At 42.0% G+C, this 24,084-nt stretch overlaps 5 protein-coding genes across 8 annotated transcripts; 3 read left to right on the top strand and 2 right to left on the bottom strand.

Annotated features, from left to right (window-relative positions):
• Positions 1 to 696: 696 nt before the first annotated feature.
• Positions 697 to 5,108, bottom strand: oip5 (opa interacting protein 5). Of its 3 annotated transcripts, none has more exons than XM_068579654.1 (6): positions 3,292 to 5,108; positions 2,189 to 2,495; positions 1,938 to 2,004; positions 1,470 to 1,592; positions 1,212 to 1,293; positions 697 to 932 (listed from the first exon to the last, which is right to left on the bottom strand). In XM_068579654.1, exons 2-6 carry the CDS (start codon positions 2,358 to 2,360, stop codon positions 840 to 842), a joined length of 537 nt encoding a protein of 178 aa, XP_068435755.1. In that variant the 5' UTR covers positions 2,361 to 2,495; positions 3,292 to 5,108; the 3' UTR covers positions 697 to 839. The 3 variants fall into 3 exon arrangements, with proteins under 3 accessions (XP_068435755.1, XP_068435756.1, XP_068435754.1); XM_068579655.1 differs by lacking the exon at positions 3,292 to 5,108 and adding an exon at positions 2,599 to 3,078; XM_068579653.1 differs by lacking the exon at positions 3,292 to 5,108 and having other exon boundaries at positions 2,189 to 3,078.
• nusap1 (nucleolar and spindle associated protein 1) lies at positions 2,781 to 6,263 on the top strand. The gene is made up of 12 exons (XM_068579650.1): positions 2,781 to 2,976; positions 3,148 to 3,216; positions 3,321 to 3,506; positions 3,653 to 3,839; positions 3,991 to 4,074; positions 4,199 to 4,311; positions 4,411 to 4,461; positions 4,544 to 4,716; positions 5,047 to 5,210; positions 5,314 to 5,424; positions 5,523 to 5,628; positions 5,736 to 6,263. The coding sequence occupies exons 1-12, from the start codon at positions 2,902 to 2,904 to the stop codon at positions 5,821 to 5,823; spliced, it is 1,407 nt and encodes a 468-aa protein (XP_068435751.1). The 5' UTR covers positions 2,781 to 2,901; the 3' UTR covers positions 5,824 to 6,263.
• On the bottom strand, positions 6,233 to 10,784 carry ndufaf1 (NADH:ubiquinone oxidoreductase complex assembly factor 1). Of its 2 annotated transcripts, XM_068579652.1 has the most exons (6): positions 10,695 to 10,784; positions 9,762 to 9,855; positions 7,695 to 8,232; positions 6,982 to 7,167; positions 6,802 to 6,876; positions 6,233 to 6,640 (listed from the first exon to the last, which is right to left on the bottom strand). In XM_068579652.1, exons 3-6 carry the CDS (start codon positions 8,202 to 8,204, stop codon positions 6,500 to 6,502), a joined length of 912 nt encoding a protein of 303 aa, XP_068435753.1. In that variant the 5' UTR covers positions 8,205 to 8,232; positions 9,762 to 9,855; positions 10,695 to 10,784; the 3' UTR covers positions 6,233 to 6,499. The 2 variants fall into 2 exon arrangements, with proteins under 2 accessions (XP_068435753.1, XP_068435752.1); XM_068579651.1 differs by lacking the exon at positions 10,695 to 10,784 and having other exon boundaries at positions 9,762 to 9,970.
• On the top strand, positions 10,162 to 18,189 carry rtf1 (RTF1 homolog, Paf1/RNA polymerase II complex component). The gene is made up of 18 exons (XM_068579649.1): positions 10,162 to 10,407; positions 11,998 to 12,108; positions 12,216 to 12,366; positions 13,212 to 13,413; positions 13,587 to 13,704; positions 13,913 to 14,024; positions 14,123 to 14,261; positions 14,357 to 14,534; positions 14,679 to 14,761; positions 14,856 to 14,943; positions 15,075 to 15,182; positions 15,278 to 15,355; positions 15,449 to 15,570; positions 15,708 to 15,765; positions 16,023 to 16,103; positions 16,213 to 16,308; positions 16,708 to 16,822; positions 17,088 to 18,189. The coding sequence occupies exons 1-18, from the start codon at positions 10,204 to 10,206 to the stop codon at positions 17,192 to 17,194; spliced, it is 2,151 nt and encodes a 716-aa protein (XP_068435750.1). The 5' UTR covers positions 10,162 to 10,203; the 3' UTR covers positions 17,195 to 18,189.
• Positions 18,190 to 18,803: 614 nt separating this feature from the next.
• Positions 18,804 to 23,717, top strand: golga5 (golgin A5). Its single transcript, XM_068580423.1, has 13 exons — positions 18,804 to 18,967; positions 19,600 to 20,262; positions 20,495 to 20,695; positions 20,784 to 21,003; positions 21,097 to 21,220; positions 21,320 to 21,523; positions 21,657 to 21,827; positions 22,042 to 22,170; positions 22,267 to 22,365; positions 22,477 to 22,699; positions 22,924 to 23,023; positions 23,110 to 23,173; positions 23,259 to 23,717. The coding sequence occupies exons 2-13, from the start codon at positions 19,608 to 19,610 to the stop codon at positions 23,337 to 23,339; spliced, it is 2,271 nt and encodes a 756-aa protein (XP_068436524.1). The 5' UTR covers positions 18,804 to 18,967; positions 19,600 to 19,607; the 3' UTR covers positions 23,340 to 23,717.
• The last annotated feature ends 367 nt before the right edge of the window (positions 23,718 to 24,084 follow it).

Here is a 24,084-nt window from a genome sequence, read left to right as displayed (position 1 = left end):
TAGGATAAATGATTAATGACATTACTTTGTTGGTGAACTTTTCCACTGAGGAGGTGGACTGTGTAGAAACTATGCACTCCAGAGGGAGGAGATGGGCATGCTTATTACGTGTGAGCCTCTTGTCTGGTTTTGTACTCACAAAAAAAAAAAGAAAAAAGAATCTGTATCAGAAATTCAGCAATAAAATGCAGCATGGTGCCAATTGGATGGTTGTGTGTTGATATTTACTTGCTGTTTGAGTGCTGTTGCCGAATGAATGACGTTGTGTACATCAAAGTGGCTCATCTCTTTCGTCAAGGGGTTTGATATCCAGAATTAAAAAATATCAAGGAAACTTCAAGAAACCTAGCCTGTATAAAAAAAAAGGCTATTACTATCATGAAATTACTATCTAAGTTATGACCACAATGAACGTCACATCCAAATTCTCAAAATGAACACATTCATTCTCACATGGAGCATTGTATCCTCCTTTAACCAATTATGAATAATGTTTAGCTGTTAAAACCTGGGTTAAACGTGTTTATTTTTTTGAATTATGAAGTGAGTAACAAAAGAATAATTTGACCTACTTCACATTCATGTTTTAAGATAATCTCATTGCAAATATTCAGAAGAATGCATTTAAACTGCATCAAAACAAATCTGCGTCGTGTTGAACGCTGATCCAAACGTATGAATGAAACCCAAAGAGTATTTGTTTGCATCATTAAAAAGGTTTAATGGAAACACAAAACATGGAGAAGAAACAACGCCAATTTACAAAACAAATTGGTCCAAAAGAAGGATTGGAGAGTAGAGGACACATGGATGAGGTGACGTCCTGTTCCCTGTGGACACTACTTGATAAATTCACTGTTGACACTCCCGTCTGCCAGTCTGCTTTTCATACGTGACATCTGATCTAACTGCGCTTCGAACTGCTTCCTCACCTGCAATTATTAAAAAGGCAAAGCAAAAGATCTTCTTACATACGGTCCATGTAAAAGACAAAGTAGGGGACAAAATGGGTCTTTTAAATATGACTCGTCATGGACTGGTATTTCATTAAAATGCATAAAAATGGCTGGAATAGACCGAGTAAATTAAACATCATAGAACAAGTGAGTGCTTATATGTGATGATAACATTATTATGCAATAATTAGATTGAAGCAAAGCACTGCAGTTGTACATAAAAGGTATACACAGCGTGAGATCTGGTTGTGTCACCTTCTGCATGCTTTCTCCGAGGGGCTTCAGATCAAATGACAGTGAGGATGATGTCACCATTGAGCTGCAGGTGAGGATGTAACTGCGGAAATGGGAAAAAAGAAAGGAGGGTTGTTGTGATCCCTAACATAAGCTTTAAAAAAAAAAGGGTATTCACAGAATGGGCAACAGTCCTAAAGCCCCTGTTTATGTGCTGCCACCTAGGCGGCAGTACACCTGCACTCAAGTCAATGCAAGTCGATATGCCTGTGTGCTCACCAACTGATGTTTGCTTTGTGGAGGAGAAACATGGAGCGAACGGCCGCCAAACGCGACGGTGCAGAGTGAATGACTTTCCCCACAGCACAGCGGCAGCCGCGACATTTCAGAGAACTGTAGATGCTGAGAGGAAACAACAAGCACAGAAAACAAGTGGGACACAGAGAGCAACCTTTAAGTCACCACTGTAGAAACTAGTGAATCACAGTCAAGGGGAGGTTTTTTTTTACATGGGACTCCTTACAACCAGTCATGTGTGCTTTGGTCAAGGGCTCATTGAAACATTTTTTTTTAAATCATTATAAAAAGAATGGTTATTTTCCTCACCCAGAATTTATTTAACCATTTCATACCAATTATGTTTAAGGCTGGAAAAATTGTTTAAAAAACCTTAAACACTATTTAACTTGTAACCCCACATGGGTTGACTACTGACACTGTGTTTTGAAAGTTTACTTTTCCACTCACCAATTAGCCATCTCCCCTTTATGTCCCGTTTCCATGGAATCACTGATGACCACATCATTGGTGACTCCTGGGGGGAGACAAGCAGTAAAGTATTGATCAATGTCGTGTTGGGATTTCAGTCATCAGCGATGTGGCTCTGCAAAACACAAACTCTTACCAGATAAAGACAACAATACAATAGGTTTTCCATTAAAACGTTTTAAAGCATTTACTACTAACTACAACTAAGCAACAAGATAAAGTGCACTTACTTATACACACGATGGAGTCCATGCATTTAAGTTCCCCACAGATGCCGAAGGAGTCCCCCAACACAGCGTTGCACTGCTGACAGTGAAGAGTCATCCGCTGTTTGTGTTCTGCCTCTCTGGCCATCTTTAGAGCGTGTGCGCGTTGGATTATAAGGTTCTCGTCAAATTTCATGTCAGTGGAGTTGTATAGAGCAAAGCTAGCCGGCTATTTGTCCCGCTTGAGAATTTGAACTCTGGTGCCAGAAAGCAGGACGTCTCTTCCTTGTTTTGTTTTTTTAAAGTTTGCTCGGCGCAACACTGCCACCACCTGGAGAAAAGTGGAAACTGCTGGTAAACTGCCTAAAAACATCTGTTTAAATTTTGTTTTGTGTGATAAAGTGATTTAAAAAAGTTAAATAGTTACAAGTTACTTTTTGTTAGTTTTCTTAGGCGTCGAAATTCAAGCGAGAACGTTAACGCGCTGAGATAAAGAGCTTCAAATGTGACGTTACGTTTGCGATGGGCAGAACGTCTAAAAAAAACGCATCTTCGCTCTGATTGGCTGCGAGGTACATCCGGTCACGCACATGAGCCAATCACACGGCTTCCGCTGCCGTGTTTTGAATCGGAGTACTTTTTAACCGTCAGAAAGCCACAGCTCGCGGTGCGTGAGAGAGTAAAACGTGTGTATCGCGGATTTCTTCCCACAAAACGGAATAAACTACCACGCCGAGATGGATTTGGATTCCATGAAATATGCGGAGTTGAGGAGCCTCGCTAAGGCGCTCGGACTGAAAGCGAATATGAAGGTAACATTACTGCAGGTTTACTTTTTTAGAATGAATCGAGAATTACTTTTCACATCATTATCCAACTGTGCTACGCTAACGGCTACTATAATTATGCCAACTAGCGTTTCCATTTGACGAAATCTGCTGAACCAGCTAATATCGTTTTCTTCAAAAAAAAAAAAAAAACAGGCCGACAAACTCCTGAAAGCAATCAAGCAGCATTATCAACGAGAAAAGGACTCACAAGAGGAAAGACAGGTACCGAAACCCCGGCCACCGATACCGTTTCACTGCAAAAAAATCAACCCTAATCATGCCGTTTTTGATATCGACCTGATGTGTATTACTGTGGCGTTTTCCAGGCTCAAGAGAACGATGTTCCTACCGTTCAAATAGACGAAACTGCGACCCAAGACGTTGCTCAGGAAAATAAAGAGGTTTCCAGCCCCGCTGTGTTTGTGAACACACGCAGAGGAAGAGGAAACGGTACCAAGAGGAAGATCTCTGATCCCGCACCAGCGACCAGGTCACCTCCGAGTGCTACAGAGGTAAAACACATCGCAACATACTAACTTTAATGTGTGTATATAAAGGTATCAAGCTTGGTAATACGGTCACTATGGACAGGGTGTCTTTGCTGCAGTGTCAATGCTTTACATTCAGGAGACTGAACCACTGTTGTTCCTTGTTAAAGGGTGACACCGAAGTGGCTGCATCTAGTCCACCTCGTGGTGCTCGAGGTGCTAAGAAGAGAAAAGTGTCCTCTACCAAGGATTCTGAAAAAAGTGAAATTGAGCCTCCTCAGGTGCCCCCGGCCACTGACAGTGAGCAGCAGCAGCAGCCTGACATTAAGGATAAAGCACCCGTGCAGAGCAACACAGGTCAGTAGTACAAATGTGTAACTGTTAATATCTTCTGCTTTGAATAGCTTGTTCCTTCTGAAGACTTGTGTGTTGCTGCAACCTCATTATTGGCATCCACACAGATGTAATCACATGCTAATCCTCCTTCATTCAACATGCATTTGTCCAGAAAAAGCACCAAGAGCTGGTAAAATCCCTCGTTTCCAAGGACGCCAGCAGAAGAACAAGCCGTTGTTGAAGCCCATCACCCCGAGTAAGTCCTCTGTTGTTGTTGCTCCCTCCCAATGTTCTTTTAAACCAAAGATTCAGAGACCACGTCACAGTAAGGCAGAAGTTCTCCCACATAAACTAATCATGTAATCACTTATTTTGTATAGACTTCAAAAAAATCCACGAGGCACAATTTAACAAGATGGAGTCGATTGACACGTATGCCCAGCGGAAGAACAAGCAGATGGAGACTTCCAGAAATTCACTTAAAAAACCAAAGGTACTCAAAAGCTTTCAGTTTTCTTCTACAGTTTGTGAACTTGTTGTTTTGGTTTCTTTGTTCTTGTTAATTTATGTATGTTTTTTTAAATTTTTTTAGAGGCTTTCAGGCAAAACTAAACCGCCGCAAGTTGAGAGCAAAACTCAAGTGGTAGGTGTCCACACCAGTTGCAGTACATTGAGAACATCCGGAGTGCAGCAAAGGTGACTGACTGAATTCATGTGTTCTCCAGAAGGCGAATCGGGGTCTTTCGTCCATATTCAGCCCCATCTCGATGACCAAGAGACCAGCAGTGGACAGACGCACGCTGCCCTCGGCCAGCAAAGCTCTTCCGACAAAACCTGCAGTGAAGGAAGCCGCTCCGTTCAGACCGTCTGTCCTTTCCTCTCGCAGGATCAATGTTCGGTGAGTGGCTTTTCCTCTCAGCAACTCTCCTCTGGACAAATAGTTTGTCATAACTTTGTCGAGCTCAATATAAAAAAAAATCCAAATGCATGTTTGCATAAGAGACGGCCCACCACTTCTATCTGTATAAGAGAAAGCAGCGTAAACATTCACTCCCCTTTTCCCTTTGCCAAGAAAAGCCCCTTTTCTAATGATTGCTGTCAGAAGAGAAACATTAAATCTCTTTTTGATTCAATATTGTGAAACATGAAAACCTCCAAAGTTGTAATGTATCTCTTTGGCATTGCTATGTGTTCAATGTGACGCTTTAACAGCAACACGTGTTTGCAGGTTCACAGAAGCCACTCGTGACAACGAGAACCAGAAGTCCTTGGTGAAGACGCCGGCACGCATGTCGCTCCATGTGACCTCCAGCACCCCAAAAGGAGAGGCCCCACGTGGAGGAAAGCCCAAAAATGTCAAGATTTCGACTTGCTCTGCCACAAAAACCCCAGGTACCTTTTTCCTTTTTAATCCTAGGAAATATATCTTCACTTGCCAAAAGATGTGTGTACAGTGTGGTTACATTTTTTTTCTTCTCCCTGCTTACTTCCAAAGGAGCATTTGTTTTCACCGGCAACACAAGTACTTCAACAAGTACTTCAAAGAAGTCAGACTTTGATCTGAAAGCCAGTCTTTCTCGTCCCCTCGGCTACAAGCCTCATGCAGGTACAACAATGCGTTAACTTTTCTGCTTCCCTGAAATACAGTATCATCAAGAGACTGACAAGTACCTGATTTATATATTTTTTTAATTATATTTATAGGTAAACTCAAGCCGTTTGGAGGAGACCAAGAAAACACGGCGGCAAACAAGTCACTGATTTCTAACTCTCATCAGAAGAATTACAAACAGCACCAGGTCCAGACGAGGTATGTTTGAACTGAAAGCACACACTCGCTGACGTAAATAAGTTTGCCCATTAGAAATGACTCTTACAACATCAGTCTCTTATGGATGTTTCTGTAACCTATTTCAGGGGGGAAAGGAGAGAAAAACACGTGGAGAGCCGGAAGCAGAAGAAAGAGAGTATGCTTGGGGCAAGACGAGGCCTCGTCATGATGTAAAATAATACCATTCTCAATTGAGGACGTTTTGTACAGCCTGTTCTTCCAGTGTAAATATTTTGTCGCCAACAACTGATACTTTAATTTCTGTAGTCTCTTTTAGTCTGCTGTCAGTTTATGTTCTGCTTTTAGCCAACCCTTTGTTTTTTTAGATTTGACTCATGTTGTGCTGTTAACACCCTACAGCTTTGAATTAAGCTTTTTTTAAACATGTTTTTGTAGAGAATCGATCTCCTGTTTTGCTTCATTTAAAACTGTCATTTTGTCCTTAGAACATTGTGCTTTGTTTGAACTTTTTTGGAAAGACAGATAAAAAGAATCCATTGTCTGCGTTGTCCATTTTTAAGTAAAAATTGCTTATTGCGGTTTAGTCTTCATGATATAATTAAATCTGTTCCACAAAAACAAGTCACATGAAGTATTTTTTTATTGTTAACGGTCGGGACTTTTTTTTAATTTATATATAAAGCAGAAAGATGGTCTCGATAAGTGTCCTGTAATTAAAAGAACAGAGATGTCACCTGCTATCAGTCGTTTTTACTGAAGTATCCCAGTCCATGTGCTAGGATCCAAATGTACAGTATACACCATAAGACTCATAACCAGGACTGATGGATTCAGTATAACTTTGCCATTAACAAATAACTGTTCATCTGCAGGGTTTTAACAGTGGCTCTCAGACTTCAGGATTTCTCTTGTACAACTCGTAGGCAAACTCCTCCGTGTGAGCGTAGTCTTTACAGACGGCAATAAAATCAATCTCCAGCTGGAACTGACCATCTGCTTTATCCCCCAAGGTAAATCCAATGGTGTTAATCTGTAAATACATAAATGTAACAGAAACGTAAACTAATCGTCGCAAAATGTATTGGAATGCTAAAGGTCAAAGGTTAAAAGACATCTAGAGGCAATTGTTCCTTTGTCATGGCTCCATCTATTTCTGTTTTTAATGCCATGTTAGTGCGACTTTAACTCTACCTTGTCTAACCAGAGATGATGCTGATCGTCTTGTATCCTCCCACGATGTGTGAGGAAGAACTTGGAGAATGGTATCTGTAGATGAGTAAGAGGGTTTATGACTGCTTACGTTTCATATTAGACAGTTTATTTCTTTTCTTACATCTATATCACGGCACTTCTCAGTTAGTTTCTGCTCACCTTGACATCTTGCCAGTAGGGTCCTCCCCTGGTATACAGGAAGTAATTATATATGTCATCTTTCTGGTGAGAGTAGTACTTTTCTGCGGCAATGCTGATCATCCACGGACGTCCATCACCGCGGACTCGCAAATGCAGGGTGTTGAAACTGGACAGATCATAGTGCTTTTTTCTATCGAATGAACGCTAGGAGAGAAAACATTTTGGGATTACGTGCCGGTCGAGACCAGCTGTATCAGCCAGCTAATTGTCGCTAATAAATGACTATAGTTTGAGAATGTCTAGGCAGGTTTTCATCGTGATCACAAAAGCTAATATAGAGGAGGAGGAACTACTAAGTATTGGGAATTAATAATGATGGAGTTGGTACAAAGATATTTGGCTGCATGCCAAAGTGGCTGCAGGTAGACATAGGAACATGTGACATAAAAGTTATTAATAACTGTCCAAATATCTTTTTGCTTGTAGGAAATGACCAATTAAATTGTTGTGAGTCGTTGTAATTCACTCAAACTTCCTCATTTTTAAAACTTTAAAATTATGACGATCAATGCAACATTTCCTGGCTCCTGCTGCTTGAGGAGAACAACCCGAAGTAAGGATATTTAAATCTGACAATAGAGGCACACAACCCCAGCGTCCTCAATGGTCCAGGATTATATTACAGTAACTCCAACCTCATCAGAAGTGAACGTATGAGTTTGAACACTGACCAGTGGTTGCTGTGAGCGCAAGGTGCAGTAGCCACTGTAGCGTGTTTCTCCATCCTTTGGAGGAGTCGCGTTCAGAGTCCCAGACAGAAAACAGGTATTATTGTTTTTGCCGAGCGTCAACTGAACTTCGCTGTGGCCTCCTATCTCCCGATCCGAGGACACGGTCCACTGCTTTAAGCTCTCTGGGCCTCTGAACGCCCACATCACTCGGTTCTGCTCCAGCATGTGCTCAAGGAGGGGTTTGCCCTCTGGACCCTCCCATCGCTCAAAGAACTCCTTCTTCAACAGTGTGAAATGCTTCTTTATCCCCTCAACACCCTTTGAGAAGCTGAAGTTAATCGGCTGCCACGGGAACTTGTCCTCTTTGGGCTGACCGGGTCGTCTGTATTCACCCTGACTCACAGCTCTTCTGGGCACAGACGGTGGAGGAATGGAAGGAAGGAGCAGCTGCTGGTGGATGGAGCTCAGCAGCCTCACTGAGGGGAGACGTGTGATCTTTGGCAGAGACATTTCAGTAGAAATGGGGATGGGTTCACTGCTGGGATACATCACACAGAAAAATAATGTCATTACACCTGAGTTACAGCAGTTATGGATCCTCAAGGATAAGTGTCTTGAATTTACAAAATAAAAGACATTTATGTTGTATTCATCCGACCCATTGCACTGCACTTTAACTGCTTTCTTTTGCACGTCTGGTCAGACGCTAAACTGCATTTCGGTGTCCTAGTACTTACAATGACAATAAATCTGAATCTGATCTAACTCAATTGTACTTGTAGTTTCACTTCTTTAAAAAAAAAAAAAAAATACATTAACACACACAAATGTCCTCTTGACATATGTGTTCTTATTAGTCGCATGTGTCTTCACACTGCGGTTAAGTGAGCCTATATCCGCCGATTGAGCCTCAATTGCAATTCTGAATGCACCTCTATTCAAGGTGTTACGGTACGGGGCGGTACGCAGCACAGAGAAGCCAAGCTCAAAAGCTCAAATGAAATGATGATAATCATATTCAAAGTGCATATCCTTAAACTTGTAAATTAAAAGTGAGATGAGATTTTACTGTACAGTTTTGGAGAAAAGTGACTTCAAAGTCAGCTTCAATAACAATGACATTCATAATGTCACAATGTCCAATATTCATACTGCTATAAAAACAGATCCTTAAACTTGTAAAGTAAAAGTACAACACAGTCTTGTTCAGACTGACCTCTGCGATGCACATGTACATGGGCATGAGATTTTACTGACTTCAAAGTCAGGTTCAATGACATAATTATATTCATAATGTCACAATGTCCAATATTCAAACGGCTATAAAAACAGAGCCTTACATTTGTAAAGTAAACGTACAATGCAGCCTGTTTTTAGAGCCGTTTGAATATTTTCAATTTCTTTTATTGTCAATTTTCTCCAAAACTGTACAGTAAAATACATGTACAGTACATGTGCATAGCAGAGGCCCCCTGAACAAGACTGCGCTGTAATTTTACTTTACAAATTTAAGGATCTGTTTTTATAGATGTTTGAATAGTGGGATATTGGGAAATTTGAATGCTTTTTGTGCTATTCAAGCCACCGTAGACCACCATACCGTAACATAAGGAATAGACGGCCCTTTATTTACATGCGTGCGGCTCACTCGGCGGATGAGGGCTCACTTGACCGCAGTTTGCAATGACAATACATCTGAATCTGATCTAATTTAATTGTACTTGCGGTTACACTTTTTTAAAATAATTTTCCACTAATATACACACACACACACACACACACACACACACGCCCTCTTACATATGTGTTCACATGTCATGTCACATGGCTTTGAGTTTGAGCTGAGATGCGTTTGTCCCTTTATTTCATGATAGTATCTTATAATAATTCATTAAAATGTTGACACCTAGCTCGCACATGAATGAGTGATATGCTGGTTAACATTTTAAGAGCATATAAAGCAAAATTATAGTTGCAACGAATGACCATCTGGTCTGTATGTACGTTACTCTGAGGAATAATAACGGGATATTGAATACATGTGGAGAATAATCCGTTTCTACTTACTGTGGTCATATTGTACCAAAAAGGTGACGGATGGATATTTCACCGACTTCTTGGATTAGTCTCACAAAAACCATCAAGTTATCTCTTTAAAACACTGTGGATTGAAAACAGTTGGAAACTTGTATCATTTACACATTGAAGAAATGCAACACAACTCGCGGAACTACAGATTTAGCTTCAAACACTAAACGGTTGATTTATCAGAGACCTTGAACGGAGCAGGAGTGCACCCAACATATCTGTCCGGACTGACCCACTCACTGTCATTATGTCGTTCTCGTCTTAGCTAAAAGTCTATGTTCTCGTATCCTGGCCCAATGTTTTTCTTTATACAAACTATATTAATACAATAATATGATTAACACAAGCGTAAAACATATCTTTATTTTACTGGCAGAGCCATTAAACCCCAACTGTAACTGTGGTATAAGTGCGAGCGCGCATGCTCAGTGCTGCCTTTGTGTGGCTGACTGCAGAGCCAACTAGCTCGGTACTAGCAGCCGCGGCTAGCCTCAAACATTTAGACGACACAGAGGTAGCTAGCAGGTTAGCGCAGCTAATCATGGTGAATGTAAAGAAGCGGAAAGGTCGAGTCGTGATTGACTCCGACTCAGAGGACAGTGCTAGCGACGATAATTTAGATCAGGTAGGTGCGCATTTCTTTTCTCCAGATTTTCTTACAAAATGTTCGTTAAGTTGTCAGCACTTTGAGGCGAAGCTAACGTGCGCTAACGGACTGTTTGCCTCGCGTGAACGGCCTGTGTTATTTACAGTCTTCTCCTCCTTTCTCAGTGAACACCCCCCGTCCCCAATGGCCAATAAATGTTGTCTCTCCCCCAGCTCCAAGTGCTTATCTAATGTATGCAGGACGGAGGAAAGTGTGCGGTTGTTAAAATAAAAGCAGTGTCTTTGCATCAGCTAAGTTACGCTCACGTTAAGGTTACTCTCCGCAACAGCAAGCAATCACCAGCCACCAAAATGCCGCGCCAAGGGCCTTTTACAGGTTTCGAGTCGTAATCTGCTTGACAACGGTCGTGCACTGTTGGGGTTGGTTGTGGTGTGGGGGATTGCACTAGAGCGGGACGTTTGCACACACTGGAGTCGTAGTGGAGAGGAGTCACACTTGAATTAGCTGCAAGAACCCAAGAACCTTATTTGCCGAATGACGTCATGGACGCAGAGCTGTGGGTCTATTTCGGTTGTTGTTGTTGTCAAACGAGCTCTGGCAAGCTGATTGAGAGGGAAGAGCTCTCTGGTCTAGCCTGTCAGTCTGAGGAGGGCTGTAATGCAGTGACTGTGATCACCGTTAAACCCCCCGTGAACGTTACCTGACGGTACCAAGCAGTTCAGCTCACTGACACAGGTGGTGAAAAACAGAAGAGTTGAGGGAAGTTCAGTAAACCATGCTCCCTGGTTTCCCAAATCATCAGTAGGGTGTGTGTCTTATTTCCTATGATTAAAAAGGCAAAAGGTACTTGGATTTTTTGTGGTTGAGCAAGTCGAAATCTGTTTTGAGTTTATCTTCATGAATACTTCCAACTTCAATACAAAGAACGTATTTGATACGACACAAGTTGCTTTTAAAAGCTCCAAACCTCTATGCATGGAAGTCAAGCCAATGTGACTGATGGCAGAAACGCTGTCTTCTATAATGACACAGACATGGGGATGTGAATCGGTCACTGGTGCAATCAAGTGGCGCGTCCCTACTTAAGGTTAATTTCTCTGGACGGCAGTGTTTCCACAATCGTACAGCATAGAAGGAATTTTACTTGCTAGTCTTGCTCCAGTGTGTGATCTTGCTCAGATATGCATCCCGGTCCTGTTTTAGAGGAATCCAATTTAGACAAATTGCTGCCATCGAAATGTGTTTTAATAACTTGTGACTAGATTTAGCTTTTTTGCACCAATGTTGTTGTTTTTACCCGTGGGGAATCTGATTGATGCTATTAAGCTTGACAAATCAACTGTAATTGGGAGGTTTGTCCTTCAATGTGCGTATTACAAAGTAGTCGGTCTTTTATTATAACTGAGGGGCATGTGCATCTAACTTCTGCACAGGGTTTGAACAATTGGATTCCAATGCATCTTCCGTGCATCCTCTGGTTTATTTACACCTGGATTTATTGCCCAGTATCAGCAGGGTTCAACTTGCGGGAGGCATGTTCCTGCTTTTTCCCCGTCTGATTTTACCGGGCGCTTTTTCTGAAACACATCATTGCATTCTCATTTTCAGGAGCTCTTGTCTTTGGCAAAGAGAAAGAGGGTTGATTCTGGTGATCAGGAAGAGCCGGTCAGCAAACCTGCAGCTTCTACAGACTCCGAGACATCCGATAGTGACGATGAGGTAAGGCCCTTGTCGTTGGCGTCACTTTTCTGTCTGCGACACAAAAAATTATTGGATAGTTCCAGCTATTTGATGAATCAAACTGAATATTTCACCCCTTTCTCTAGTGGACTGTGGGTGGCACCAAAGGCAAAAAGAAGGTTAAGCCTGGGAAAGGGTCTGAGAAGAAGAATGCAACAAAGAAGAAGGTTAATAAAGCAACGGCGTCTGGCAGCTCAGATGGAAACAGCTCAGCTGAGAGCTCTGCGCCAGAGGAGGGTACGTCTTCAGCTTTAATGGGGAACGAAATGCTCTCTGCTTTATTTTATGTGTGCAAAACCACACACGCTTGTCACCATCTATGATAAGGAGCTCTCTGTGGTGGCAGTTGTACAGATGTGAAGCAACATCTCAGTAAATTGACACGCACACCCTCAGGTTAATGGCATCTTACATAAAGCGTAAAGCTGAGTGGCGAGACACATTCTGAACTTTAGATTACGCACATCACCGGGGGGCCGTGTCCATGGGTATCAGGTGGCCTGGATTACGTGACTCACTCACTCATCCCTTTTATCCGAGCTGGCACACCATGTAACATCTAAGCTGCTACTTGTTCATTTGTTTTACGTTATCCAGCTATATGCTGGGTCCACATGGTATGGAATACCTGGAAAAAAAAATAGTTCTGGAAATCTGGTTAAAATCCAGAGCAAGTATGAAAGATGATTTAAGATATAAGTGAGAAGAAAAACATTCCTGAATCAAAGCCTCTCTGTAATTGCTTCTATTCAATTTAATAAAACAACAAATTAAACATAAATATATATAGCTCTGATTAACTTTAAAACCAAGAATCAATGTGTCCTTAATATTTTTACCATGTCATCGGCATCGTAACCATCCCATGCAGCGGTCCGACTGCCTTCCTTTTTCCGTGCAAAAGCAGTTTAATTTCAGCCACTTGTTATCCACTTTTTTTAAAATGCGTGTCTCACTGCTAAGAGTTGTAAGGAGAGCATATTGTGGTTAGAAGAAATCAGTAGAATTTGGTCTGCGCGCTCGATAAGAACTGAACTCGGCTCAGTGATTTGTATTTTTGCTAACGAATCGCTCTCCATCAGGTGAGGTGTCTGATTCCGAAAGCAACAGCTCGTCCTCCAGCTCCGACTCGGACTCCTCTGAGGACGAGGTGTTCAGGGACGGTTACGACGACGACTTGATGGGAGACGCGGAGGACAGAGCTCGTCTGGAGCAGATGACCGAGAAGGAGAGGGAGCAAGAGCTGTTCAACAGAATTGAGAAGAGGGAGGTGCTGAAGAGACGGTGAGTTAAGAAATAATATTACATTTAATTAAAAACCGGCAACGGTTCTGCTTTTACTCCTACGTTCCGAAATTCTCAAAAATATACTTGCAATAAGATTAAGGAAACATTCACGCATAAGTCTGGCGCTTCAACATTGGCTGCATTTTTCTTGACGATGTTTGTTTTGACAGTTTTGAAATTAAAAAAAAGCTGAAGACGGCAAAGAAGAAGGAGAAAGAGGAGAAGAAAAAGAAACAGGAGGAAGAGCAAGAAAAGAGGAAACTATCTCAGGTTCAAGACACACAAGTGGTGAGACATTTTTATGAATATTACAGTGTAAGACAAAAAAAAAGTTTAACTGTGCTCTACTTCTAATAATCATGCGGGAGACAGTAGAGTTGTTTAAAAATAAAAATGCACAAAACTATTTTCTCATGGTTTTTTGTGTTGATTTTAGTAGCGTTACACCTTTTCTTTATCCTGAGTGTGTCTGATCATATCATCCACTCGTCTCCAGGTGATGTCACACAATAAGGAGAGGCGATCCAAACGCGACGAAAAACTTGACAAAAAGTCCCAAGCCATGGAAGAGCTCAAAGCTGAGCGCGAGAAGAAGAAGAACAGAACAGGTTGGTGTGATTGTGTTTATTTCATTTTTACTTCTTTAAGATTTTTGTGACAATTCAGTCGGTTCCAAAAGATGACATTTTGTCTCTTTGTTGAGCAGCCGAACTGTTGGCCAAGCGGCAGCCCCTGAAGACCAGCGAGGTTTACTCCGACGATGAGGAGGAAGAGGAGGAAGACGACGACAAATCGTCGGTCAAGAGCGATCGGAGTTCCCGCTCATCGTCTTACGACGACGACGAGTATGTTCTCCTCTGCTCCTGTTGATTCAAGCAATGCAAGATCGCACTTTTCTCTTTATTTTCAAGTAACGTCTTGACTGTGTTCCTGCTCACAGTAAAGAAGAAACTCCACCGAAGTCGCAGCCCGTTTCACTACCGGATGAGCTCAACAGGGTCCGACTCTCCAGGCACAAGCTGGAGCGTTGGTGCCACATGCCCTTCTTTGCTAAGACTGTGACCGGCTGCTTTGTGAGGATAGGGATTGGGAACAGCAGCAGCAAACCAGTTTACAGGGTAAGTTTGGCCTCCAGGGGGCATTTATTGTGCTCCTTTTATAATTGTGATAGTAAAGACATATGACTCTTCATAAATGGATTTAGTTTAATAAAGTCTGATTAGGAGTTTGAGTTAATTTTAGTTATCCTTTGTTGTTGAAAGGTTGCTGAAATTGTGGACGTGGTAGAGACGGCGAAGGTTTACCAACTTGGAACAACGCGAACAAACAAGGGATTACAATTAAGGTGGGTACACTTTACACATATTGAAGTAGGTAATTAATCTTTTCCATTGTCCCCGCTTAACAAAATGTGACTTTTGGTTGTCCGTGTTCTTCAGGCATGGCGGCGACACGCGGGTGTTCAGGCTTGAGTTTGTATCAAATCAGGAGTTTATGGAAAGCGAGTTCATGAAGTGGAAAGAGGCGGTAAGTGTGCTTTGGAAAAAGCAAAAATACGAGAGATCCTGAATTTCTTCCAGACACACATGATGAGCCGTCTGAGCCTGTAGAGAAAGATTTCACGTTTGGAAGGGTTTTTGATTAATTTTATTTTTCAGATGATTGCTGCTGCAATGCAAGTACCGACGCTCGACGAGATCACCAAAAAGGAGCAGTCCATCAAAGAAGCTCTGAACCATAAGTTCAATGACAAAGACATAGAGGACGTAAGTCTCTTTCTCTGGATGTTAGTTGATTTTCTCTGGCCTCGTGCACTATGCAGTGGAACAAAAATGTGTGTTTTGTCTTTCTCTCGCTGCAGATTGTGAAAGAGAAGGACCGATTCCGAAAAGCGCCACCGAATTATGCCATGAAGAAAACGCAGTTATTAAAAGATAAGGTAAAGGAAATCTGTCGGGACCCTAACTCGATCTTTGTGTTGTGGCGATCGGACTCTTTCTGACTCTTTTTTTTGCCCTCATTTTGATTGAAGGCCATGGCGGAAGAGATTGGAGATAATGACAAGGTGAAAGCGATCCAGGATGAGCTGAACGAGCTTGAGGAAAGAGCGGAGGCGCTGGACAGACAAAGGACCAAGAGCATCTCTGCCATCAGGTACACAAGCGACTGTTATCAGTGTCTTTGAATCTCTCTGCAGGAACTCTATTAAATCAAACACGGGTTTGAGTTTCTGGCTTTAGATATATGGTTTTAAACTCTGGATTTTGTTTTTTATTCTATTTCTCATCCAGCTACATCAATCAGAGGAACAGAAGCTGGAACATCGTTGAATCTGAGAAAGCGCTTGTGGTGAGTGTCCTTCTTCCTGAAGCGCCACCTTCATTATATGCATCTTTGACTGCAATGATTTTTTTTTTATATATAAAGGCTGGGACGGTGAAAGATGTGTCAGAATTGATTAATTGCAACAAAATGATTCATTATCGCACATATTGTTGCTTTCATAATTGAAGAGTGCTTTAAAATATAAGACAGGTTTTATTGTTATAAATGAGTCAGTGGTCCAAGCTGTACTCCCGTATATTAATAAATTTAATTTCTAACAGGCCGAAGGACAAAAAAATGCCAAAAACCAACAAATGGATCCTTTCACACGAAGACAATGCAAACCGACCATGGTGTCTAATGTAAGAAGCCTATAATTATTACATGTCGCGTTGCCGCACGTTCCAATTAATAAACACTACTGAATCTAATTTGTGTTAATCTCCCAACCCGCTCTTTTCGGTTCTGCAGGCCAGAGACCCTTCAGTCCACGCAGCTATTCTTGCTCACCTAAACCAGAAGTACGGCTCTGGGTCAGCAGCGGAGGTTGCTGACAATGACAATCTGGTAAGCTGGACCAGCAGTAAGAGTCCCACAGCTTTCGCGTGACAGATGCTTGTTGTTCGGTTCCTATTCAAACGGGAAGCCGCGTGCTTTTTGCACCATCTCTGTGCTGATGCTCCGGCTGTGGCACGTTTTGTAACTCTGTTACAGTTTTGTTGGCTACATGTTATCAGAAATGTTTTTTTTTTTTTTCAAAGAGTAAGCACAAGTCTCACATCATAAATATATGGCAACCTTACATTTCAATGTCTGATATCATGTGTCAGACAGTTTTTTTCTTCCAATTTCATAAGAAGTAAAGGGGATGCCGATAGAAAAATAGCTGTACTTTTGCAGGAAAATAATAATCTTTTATTTAAAGTGTCTCAATGTTGAATCATTCCTCTGTTTGTTATATTACAGGGTCAACCAAACTCAAAAGACAAGGACGGCCCCAAGCCGGACACTGACCTCTCAGAGGACTTGTTTAAAGTCCATGATTTCGACGTTAAGATTGACCTCCAGGTTCCCAATGCAGGTGAGATTATTTTTTACAGATGTTTTTATTTTTTTACATGCTCAGCTTGGGTGTGTGTTTTACCAGGGCTGGTCGATACGGAGTATATCACAATATGTTTTACCATATACCTTGATTTAGTGACAATGCTGTAAATGTTGACTACTAAATAATCGTCAGTAAGTTTTACTGTATACTTTACTTGGCCGTAGTACAAAGTAGATTGTGGTCGTTAACTGCAACAATTTAGAAACGAGACGCATCAATATCGCTCTTGTTTCCGCAGAGGCGAAGTCTTTGTCCGTGAGCTCCAACGCGCTGCCGGCGAAAGACGGAGCTCCCCGCAGATCCCTCAACCTGGAAGACTACAAGAAGAGGAGGGGACTGATCTGATGTGGCAGTCCATCGTTCAGTAACTGCATTGCATGTGTAATTGACTACGCAAGAGGGAGAGAGAACAAGAGAGTGTATGTGTGTGTTTCTGTGTGTGTGTGTATGTGTGTGTTTGTGAATATGTGAATGGCTGAGCGAGTGAGTGGGTGGGTGTGTGAGTGAGTGACTCTCAGAGGACGTATGTTTGAATGTTGATACAGACTGTTTATCTGAACACAGAGGAAATACTGATTGAGCAAAGATAACATTTTTCTCAAAGGATCTCTCTCGGAGGAAACTTGTCCGGATATTTGTTGTTTTGTTATTTTTGCATTATCACACACAAACTTATATATTGAGTTGAGTGTGTGTGTTTTTTTATGTATTTAACTTCTTTTGGATCTTCTGGCGCCCACTCCATTTTTCAAACTTTTTTTTTTTTTTGGGTGTCTTTTTTTCCTGAAAGGACACAGCGCTTGTGGATTATTACCTTGAACAAGGACACTATGTTAGAGACTTAGATTGTTGAGGCATTTTGAAATTACTGGACTGGATATCTAATGGTCCTCAACAATAAATTACTGTCCAAAATATTTTTCCCCCACAATATGTGTGATCATCTGCTCTGTTCTTCCATCCTTATTTTTAACAGCCTTGTGTTTTTTTTTTTTTTTTTTGGCGGAGTGTAGATGATCACCGTCTCTGACTCAACTGTGTCTCTGGCCTGCCAAGACAAATGTGAAAAGTTCTGGACATTTATCACTTTTTAAGTCTTTGAATCTACTCAATTTCAGAGGAACCCTTTTTCTATGACTGGTTATAAAAGTGTTGCTTCATTTCTGTTTTCTCTTTGTTGGTTGTTCATGGGATAACTCTCCCTGCCCATAACTCCCAGAGCAGATTCTATGTGTTATCGATTGTGTCCATAGTCAGTTCCTGTATTGATGTGGCATGCCATGTAAATATGCATTTTGGAGTGAGTGCGAAAAAAACAATAAAGAGGCACTGTTTCATAACTTCTGTGTCAGTTTGTCTATGTCTCAATCTAAATATCGCCAGCTGAGGTTGTTATTGTAAATCATGGAATTAAATTAACCAGATTAACTAGTGTTAGCGTGATAAGGAATTTTTGGTTACTAAAGTTAAATTGAACTGTACCTAACTACAGTTAACATAATCCGTTATTACTCTACAAATGTTGGTTCTTGCAAGCATCAATATTAGATGTATGGGGGATGTTTACATTAGGGATTAAAAGAACACTCTGGTCTTGGTGTGCTTCATTTAAAAATATTAGCTGGAAACTGTAGCTTGAGCTATTTAAAGGGGCTACTTTATTCCTATTCAATTTAAAGTAAGTATTTTTGACTTCTAAAATAGTAGATGATATTATTACAGTCGTATACTCATTCTGCCACTGTTAATTTAAAGCTAATGGATTTTCTTAGACTAGTTATTTTGTTAAGGTGAAAAGTTGGTGAATAAAGGTATCTGCTTTTTATCAGACAAGAAATATTTAAATATATGTAGGAGGTGGGCAAAGTGTTTTTGTAAAACTAAGTTAGTTGGTTCATTTTTGATCAGGCGCCTCTGAAGACGCTCTGTTGTGGGGTCCTTCCGTGTCGCGCTTCCTGCTCCACGTATTGAGAAGATCACCAATATCCTCTTTGACAGAGAATGACATTTGATCGTGTTTATCCAAGCGTCATTTCTCCTCCATGTTCAGCAGTTAAACCCCGGCGGTAGAGCCAGCTGACCGGAGACATTTGCCCATTTAGGACGTCGTTTCTTACGGTACGTGAGAGGTTTTCCTCTTCAGTAGCTAACCTTGTTAGCTTCAGCAGTGATAAAGTGCATCCTGTACCGACTGTGTTTACTTTATGATACCGTAATCCCAGCTGCTGGCGTCTCGTGCAATAGATCCTTTATAGCCATGTATTTGTACCAGAAACCATGCTGTGTTGTCGTGATAACTAACTAGCCATCTTTGAGTCTTTAGAGTTGTTTAGCTGGCATGCTAGCTGTGCAGAAATTGCCACAACCTAATCTTAACAATAATTTACGATCAGTCGTTGTCATCCTGTTTGTTCACTCGAGATAACGTTACACTTCCAGATTCGGATTATTTAGCTCTTGCTCTTACAGTACTTGTCATAAAAGTCTCATTGGACAGCATCGAGCAAATGCATGTCATATTATATTAGATGCAGGGAGAATAAATGATGGATACAAATGTGGTTATTTCACACCAGGCATGTACATGTTTCCTGATTTATCCTGCTAGTCCTGGGGTTGAATTGGTAATCCTCTGGTCAGTTATCTGCTCTATAGCCCCTTAGTTATAGTGTGAAAATTAACTTATTTGGGGAGCTCTTATATCACACTTGAAATTACACCCACGGTTGCTGTTTTTTGTTATCCATTAGGAAACACAATGTCCTGGTTTACTGACTTGGCCGGGAAAGCTGAAGACTTCCTAAATAAAGTGGACCAAGGAGCCGCCACTGCCCTGACCATTAACCAGGAGAGAACATCTTCCTTTTCGTCGTCCTACAGAGAGGAATCAATTGTCAAACCTGAATACAATACTGCAGAGTACAAGACCCGTGCAAGTGTGTCGCATCATGCCTACGCATCCTCTGATGATGCATCCGGCTTTGTCGCGGCAGCAGCTGCCAACATCAAGCGATCCAGTGCTCCCCTGCTGGCTGGTACTGCCAACACGGCCAGTATTCCCGCTGGTTCTCGGAGCAATGCCCCCAACTCTGCCAAAACCTCGTCTGGCTTCGTGAGGCCTATAAAAACTACAGAGCAGGACGTGGACGATGACATGCTCTTTGACTTTCTGAACAGTGCGGACCCTCCTGACAGCAACAGGAGGGATTCAAGAAGAGAACTTGTGAAAATGGCGGTTCCGGTGACTGAGACCCAAAACCCAACACCTCCTCCTTCCACCACTCCTCATACCATCCCCTCGGCCCCATCGACGCCCCCCTCGACCCGGGGTGTGTCCAGGGCTTCCAGCATGAGCTCACTTTCTGCTCACAGCTTTAAAACGGAGGAGAGCTCTGCTAAAGAACAAAGCCACGGTATGATTATTACCTTACATATTACATTTGTTCAGTCGGTGTTGGAATAAATGTTAGGTTCTCTTATTCATAATACCATTGATTGTTTTATAAGACATCTAGATATCATGTTGTCATTAGTAAATGTTTTTAATTTTTCACCTGTAGATGGACAGCCATACACCAAAACGGTCTTTTATATTTTAATGAGGTTTTTGTGTGTTTTCCCTTCACCCCCACCTGGCCACAACAGACACACCTGAGAGTTCAGACTCGGGCATGGCCGTCCTGCTAGAGTCCAGCAGGCAGGATCCTCAACCTCCTCCCATGGAGGAGCCACAGAGCCACATCCTGTCCAGTTTGCGTCTGGAGAACCAGCTGCTGCGCAGTGAGGTGGCCTCTCTCAACCAGGAGATGGCTTCAGTCATCCAGAGGGCAAAAGACTTACAAGATGGTAAGAGATGAGAACAAATGGGAACAAAAATGGCCTACATGTCTGCACCCGTCCCTCTGAATGATTAAGTGGTGTTCTACTCTTGTAGAATTGAACCAGGCTCGTCTGCGTGCAGACAGATGGAACTCAGAGCAGTCTCAGACTGACCGAATGGGACGGGAACTTCGGTCAAAGGTTGACGACTTAACAGAAGCCCTCTCTGCTAAAGACGGTCAACTTGCGGTCTTGAAAATCAGGCTTGATGAAGCCGATCAGATGCTGAAGTCCCGCTGTGCTGCGTTAGAAGAGGCACAAGTGGAGCGGTCAAGGTGCACTTTAAGAACTACCGAAATAAAATAGAGATCAGATTTAACTTAATATAAATTGGTTAAAATATTATTTTTGTCTGTTTTTTTTTTTAGAATAATGCAAGACCAAACAGAGGGGAGCAGCATGCAGTCCCAAGCTCTTGAAACGATACAGGAGAGGCTGCGAGAGGCTGAACTGGCCCTCAGGAGGGAGAAGGACAGCTACCGGCAGATGCAGGTGCACATGATGCTTTTTATCTTCATTTATGTATGCTAGTTAAGTCTGGACTGAACACGTGAAAAAGATTAGACTTCTTAATTCTGTGTTCTTGTGCAGAGTGAGTTTGCCGGCCGCCTGTCCAAAGTGGAGGCCGAGAGGCAGATCCTCGCAGAGACGGTGACTGCAGCAGAGCGGCGAGCTGCAGAGGAGAAGCTCAGGGTCGATGACATCCAGCTGCAACTGAAAAGTGCCAAAGCCACAGCTGAGAATGCCAAGCAGGAGTTACAAGACTACAAGCACAAAGCTTCGCGCATCCTACAAGTAAGACTCGCCGTCTTTTTTTTGTGCCAGCATTTATTTCAACCATTTTTGTGTGTGTGTGTGTGTTTTGTGTTATTAATTTTTGTTTTGCTCAGCTTATAGATTGTTTATAACATTTTAAATGGTCCTCTAGTCCAAAGAAAAACTGATCAGCAGTCTGAAGGAGGGATCTGGTCTTGACACCCTGGACGGGAGCGGGGCCTTAGCTGTGGAGCTGGAGGACCTGCGTCACGAGAAGGAGGTGCAGAGAGAGGACATCCAAAAACTACAGGGGCAAGTGCACACACTTCGGATAGAAATACAGGTGAGATGCTTTTAAATGGCAGAAACTATGTGCAGAAGAAGTGTTAACTTTAACTCAAATTAATATATTACTGTGTGGTTGATTGGTACACTGGGAGGTTTGTACATTTATTTGTCTGTATGTTTGAGGTTATTGTTTGGCTATGATTGCAACATTGAACATCTACACATGAGACGTTGTAGCTGTACAAGTGAGAAATGCTTTTGTCTGGCAGGATTTGGAGAATCAGGCTTTGGCCGAGGCAGAGACGTGGCGGGAGCAGCAGATGCAGTTAGAGGAGCAACAGGCCTTTCAGAACAGGGCTAAGCAGGAAGTGGAGGCTGAGGTCGAGCGCTACAAACAGGTACGAGGAGTGTGATTATTTCCTAAAATGGCAGCTATAAAACTGTCTGACATATGTTTGTTCTGAAACCTCATTCCTATTTTTCTTTAATCATAGGAGCTTCAGTACCTAGAGGAAGAGAACCATCGAGGTAAAACCACACTGCAGAGCAGAATCAAGGATCGGGAAGATGAAATCCAAAAACTCAGGAACCAGGTCAGTGTAATTCATGTAAATGCAGAGCCCTCTTCCGGGGTCAGGGATGGGCCGACATCTGCTTCACGGCGTTGGTATATTTGACAAACGGTATTGATGGTGTGCTTCCAGTTGACCAACAAGACCCTCAGCAGCAGCAGCCAGACAGAGCTGGAGAATCGTCTCCACCAGCTGACGGAGACGCTGATCCAGAAGCAGACGATGCTGGAGGCTCTGGGCACTGAGAAAAGCGCCCTGGTCTTTCAGCTGGAGCGTCTGGAACAGCAGCTGAAGAACACTCAGGGAGGACAAAGTGGAGGGCCGTCCATCAACATGAGCGGCCTGGAGGGAGCAGGTATGAGGTTTAGATGATGGTCAAAGGGTTTCTTATTTTAAAGGTACGATGAGGGACTTTTGACTGGTTATGAAAAGGCCTCTATATGGACTAAGTAAGTAAACAAGACCATCAGTGAGAGGAGTAGCCGGTTCTATATCATTATGCTTAATGCTTGTCCTAAAAATGTAGCAGAGTTAACCAAGAGGCTATTTTCCATCTTTGTGTGTTGCGTGTATTTTCAGTCGCACGACAAAGAAACACACCCGTCCTGTTCAGTGATCAGGACAGTCCAGGAGTGTATGGCCAAGTACGCAAGGCAGCGAGCACCATTGACCGTTTCAGGTAACATTTCACAGTGCATTGTAATTCTACTGTTTCCTGTGTAAGATATGATCCCCAGTAATCGATGGAATATGTTGTAATTTCAGCATCAGACTGGGTATCTTCTTGAGGCGCTACCCTATAGCCAGAGTTTTTGTTATCCTGTACATAGTAAGTATTTTTTTTGAAATGGTGTGCTGTTTTTTTTTTTGTAATGATCAACTGGGGTTAATTTCAACTTCTTTTTTTTTTACAGGCGCTACTGCACCTGTGGGTCATGGTTGTTCTCCTGACTTACACACCAGAAATGCACCATGGTCATCCTGATGGAAGATAGAAGGCTTGGATTTTAGCGTTGGGTGTTTAAAGTATGTTTGTTTTACAGCCTTCAATGTGAGGATGGTAAAAGCTGCTGGAATATGGGCTCTGGGTCCTGACTCTCCCTGTTTTGCACAGAAATGCTATGAATTAAAAACATTTCCTCTGATTTATTCTTTATTTTTTACAACTAAAGATTGATATATGACAGCTGCATCAAGTTTTAAATTTATGCCAGAGTGATATATTATGTCAGGTGTATTGGTGGTTTGCTGAAAGGACATTAAATCAAACACGGTCTCCCATCTGTTCTTCTCATCATCTGCTTTTAGACCTCTGGTCTCTTGAGGGATTGTATTTAACACTATGTAAAAAAAGAAGAATCTTTTAATAAACAACTTAGAAGAACCAACACAGCCTGGCACTTTTCTAATTGTTTGTTTTGTGGCTCAGGTTAAAGGGATCTTCAAAGCCCAAGTCAGTTTACTGGTCATGAGGAGTGTGACTCAGTTCAATGTCTTCTGTGGCTCTGCAAGAGCTTTTCAAAAGAAGTACTGCTCAATGTGTTTATGTTTGTCTACAAAGTCATAATAATTAACAAATATAAGATCGCTTAAGACACTGCCAAAGCATTTCTGACATAATTTTATGTAGTAAATATGTTAAAGTTTATGTTAAAACAAGAGTGGACAGTCTGAATAATTGCATAAGCATCATGCAGTGGAGCAATTACTAAACATTTATCTTAAGACTGCAGTTTACTT

This window comes from Clinocottus analis, unplaced genomic scaffold, assembly GCF_023055335.1.
Source record: "Clinocottus analis isolate CAN_PGR_092001 unplaced genomic scaffold, fCliAna1.0.p SCAF_17, whole genome shotgun sequence".
NCBI lineage: Eukaryota > Metazoa > Chordata > Actinopteri > Perciformes > Cottidae > Clinocottus > Clinocottus analis.
Note: the sequence above shows the minus strand (reverse complement) of the source record. Positions and strands in the feature narration are given on the sequence as shown.

Bases quoted from the DNA above. Each gene is read 5' to 3' on its own strand.
- oip5 (XM_068579654.1), bottom strand. From the start codon at position 2,360: ATGAAATTTGACGAGAACCTTATAATCCAACGCGCACACGCTCTAAAG. The intron at 2,005-2,188 runs GTAAGTGCACTT...GTCTCCCCCCAG, and splicing joins GGACTCCATCGTGTGTATAA to GAGTCACCAATGATGTGGTC. The intron at 1,593-1,937 runs GTGAGTGGAAAA...GTTTCCTCTCAG, and splicing joins AAAGGGGAGATGGCTAATTG to CATCTACAGTTCTCTGAAAT.
- nusap1 (XM_068579650.1), top strand. From the start codon at position 2,902: ATGGATTTGGATTCCATGAAATATGCGGAGTTGAGGAGCCTCGCTAAG. The intron at 3,217-3,320 runs GTACCGAAACCC...GGCGTTTTCCAG, and splicing joins ACTCACAAGAGGAAAGACAG to GCTCAAGAGAACGATGTTCC. The intron at 3,507-3,652 runs GTAAAACACATC...TCCTTGTTAAAG, and splicing joins CACCTCCGAGTGCTACAGAG to GGTGACACCGAAGTGGCTGC.
- ndufaf1 (XM_068579652.1), bottom strand. From the start codon at position 8,204: ATGTCTCTGCCAAAGATCACACGTCTCCCCTCAGTGAGGCTGCTGAGC. The intron at 7,168-7,694 runs GTCAGTGTTCAA...TTTCTCTCCTAG, and splicing joins TGCGCTCACAGCAACCACTG to CGTTCATTCGATAGAAAAAA. The intron at 6,641-6,801 runs GTAGAGTTAAAG...ATGTATTTACAG, and splicing joins ATCATCTCTGGTTAGACAAG to ATTAACACCATTGGATTTAC.
- rtf1 (XM_068579649.1), top strand. From the start codon at position 10,204: ATGCTCAGTGCTGCCTTTGTGTGGCTGACTGCAGAGCCAACTAGCTCG. The intron at 14,535-14,678 runs GTAAGTTTGGCC...TGTTGTTGAAAG, and splicing joins GCAGCAAACCAGTTTACAGG to GTTGCTGAAATTGTGGACGT. The intron at 16,309-16,707 runs GTAAGCTGGACC...GTTATATTACAG, and splicing joins TTGCTGACAATGACAATCTG to GGTCAACCAAACTCAAAAGA.
- golga5 (XM_068580423.1), top strand. From the start codon at position 19,608: ATGTCCTGGTTTACTGACTTGGCCGGGAAAGCTGAAGACTTCCTAAAT. The intron at 21,221-21,319 runs GTGCACATGATG...GTTCTTGTGCAG, and splicing joins ACAGCTACCGGCAGATGCAG to AGTGAGTTTGCCGGCCGCCT. The intron at 22,366-22,476 runs GTCAGTGTAATT...GTGTGCTTCCAG, and splicing joins TCCAAAAACTCAGGAACCAG to TTGACCAACAAGACCCTCAG.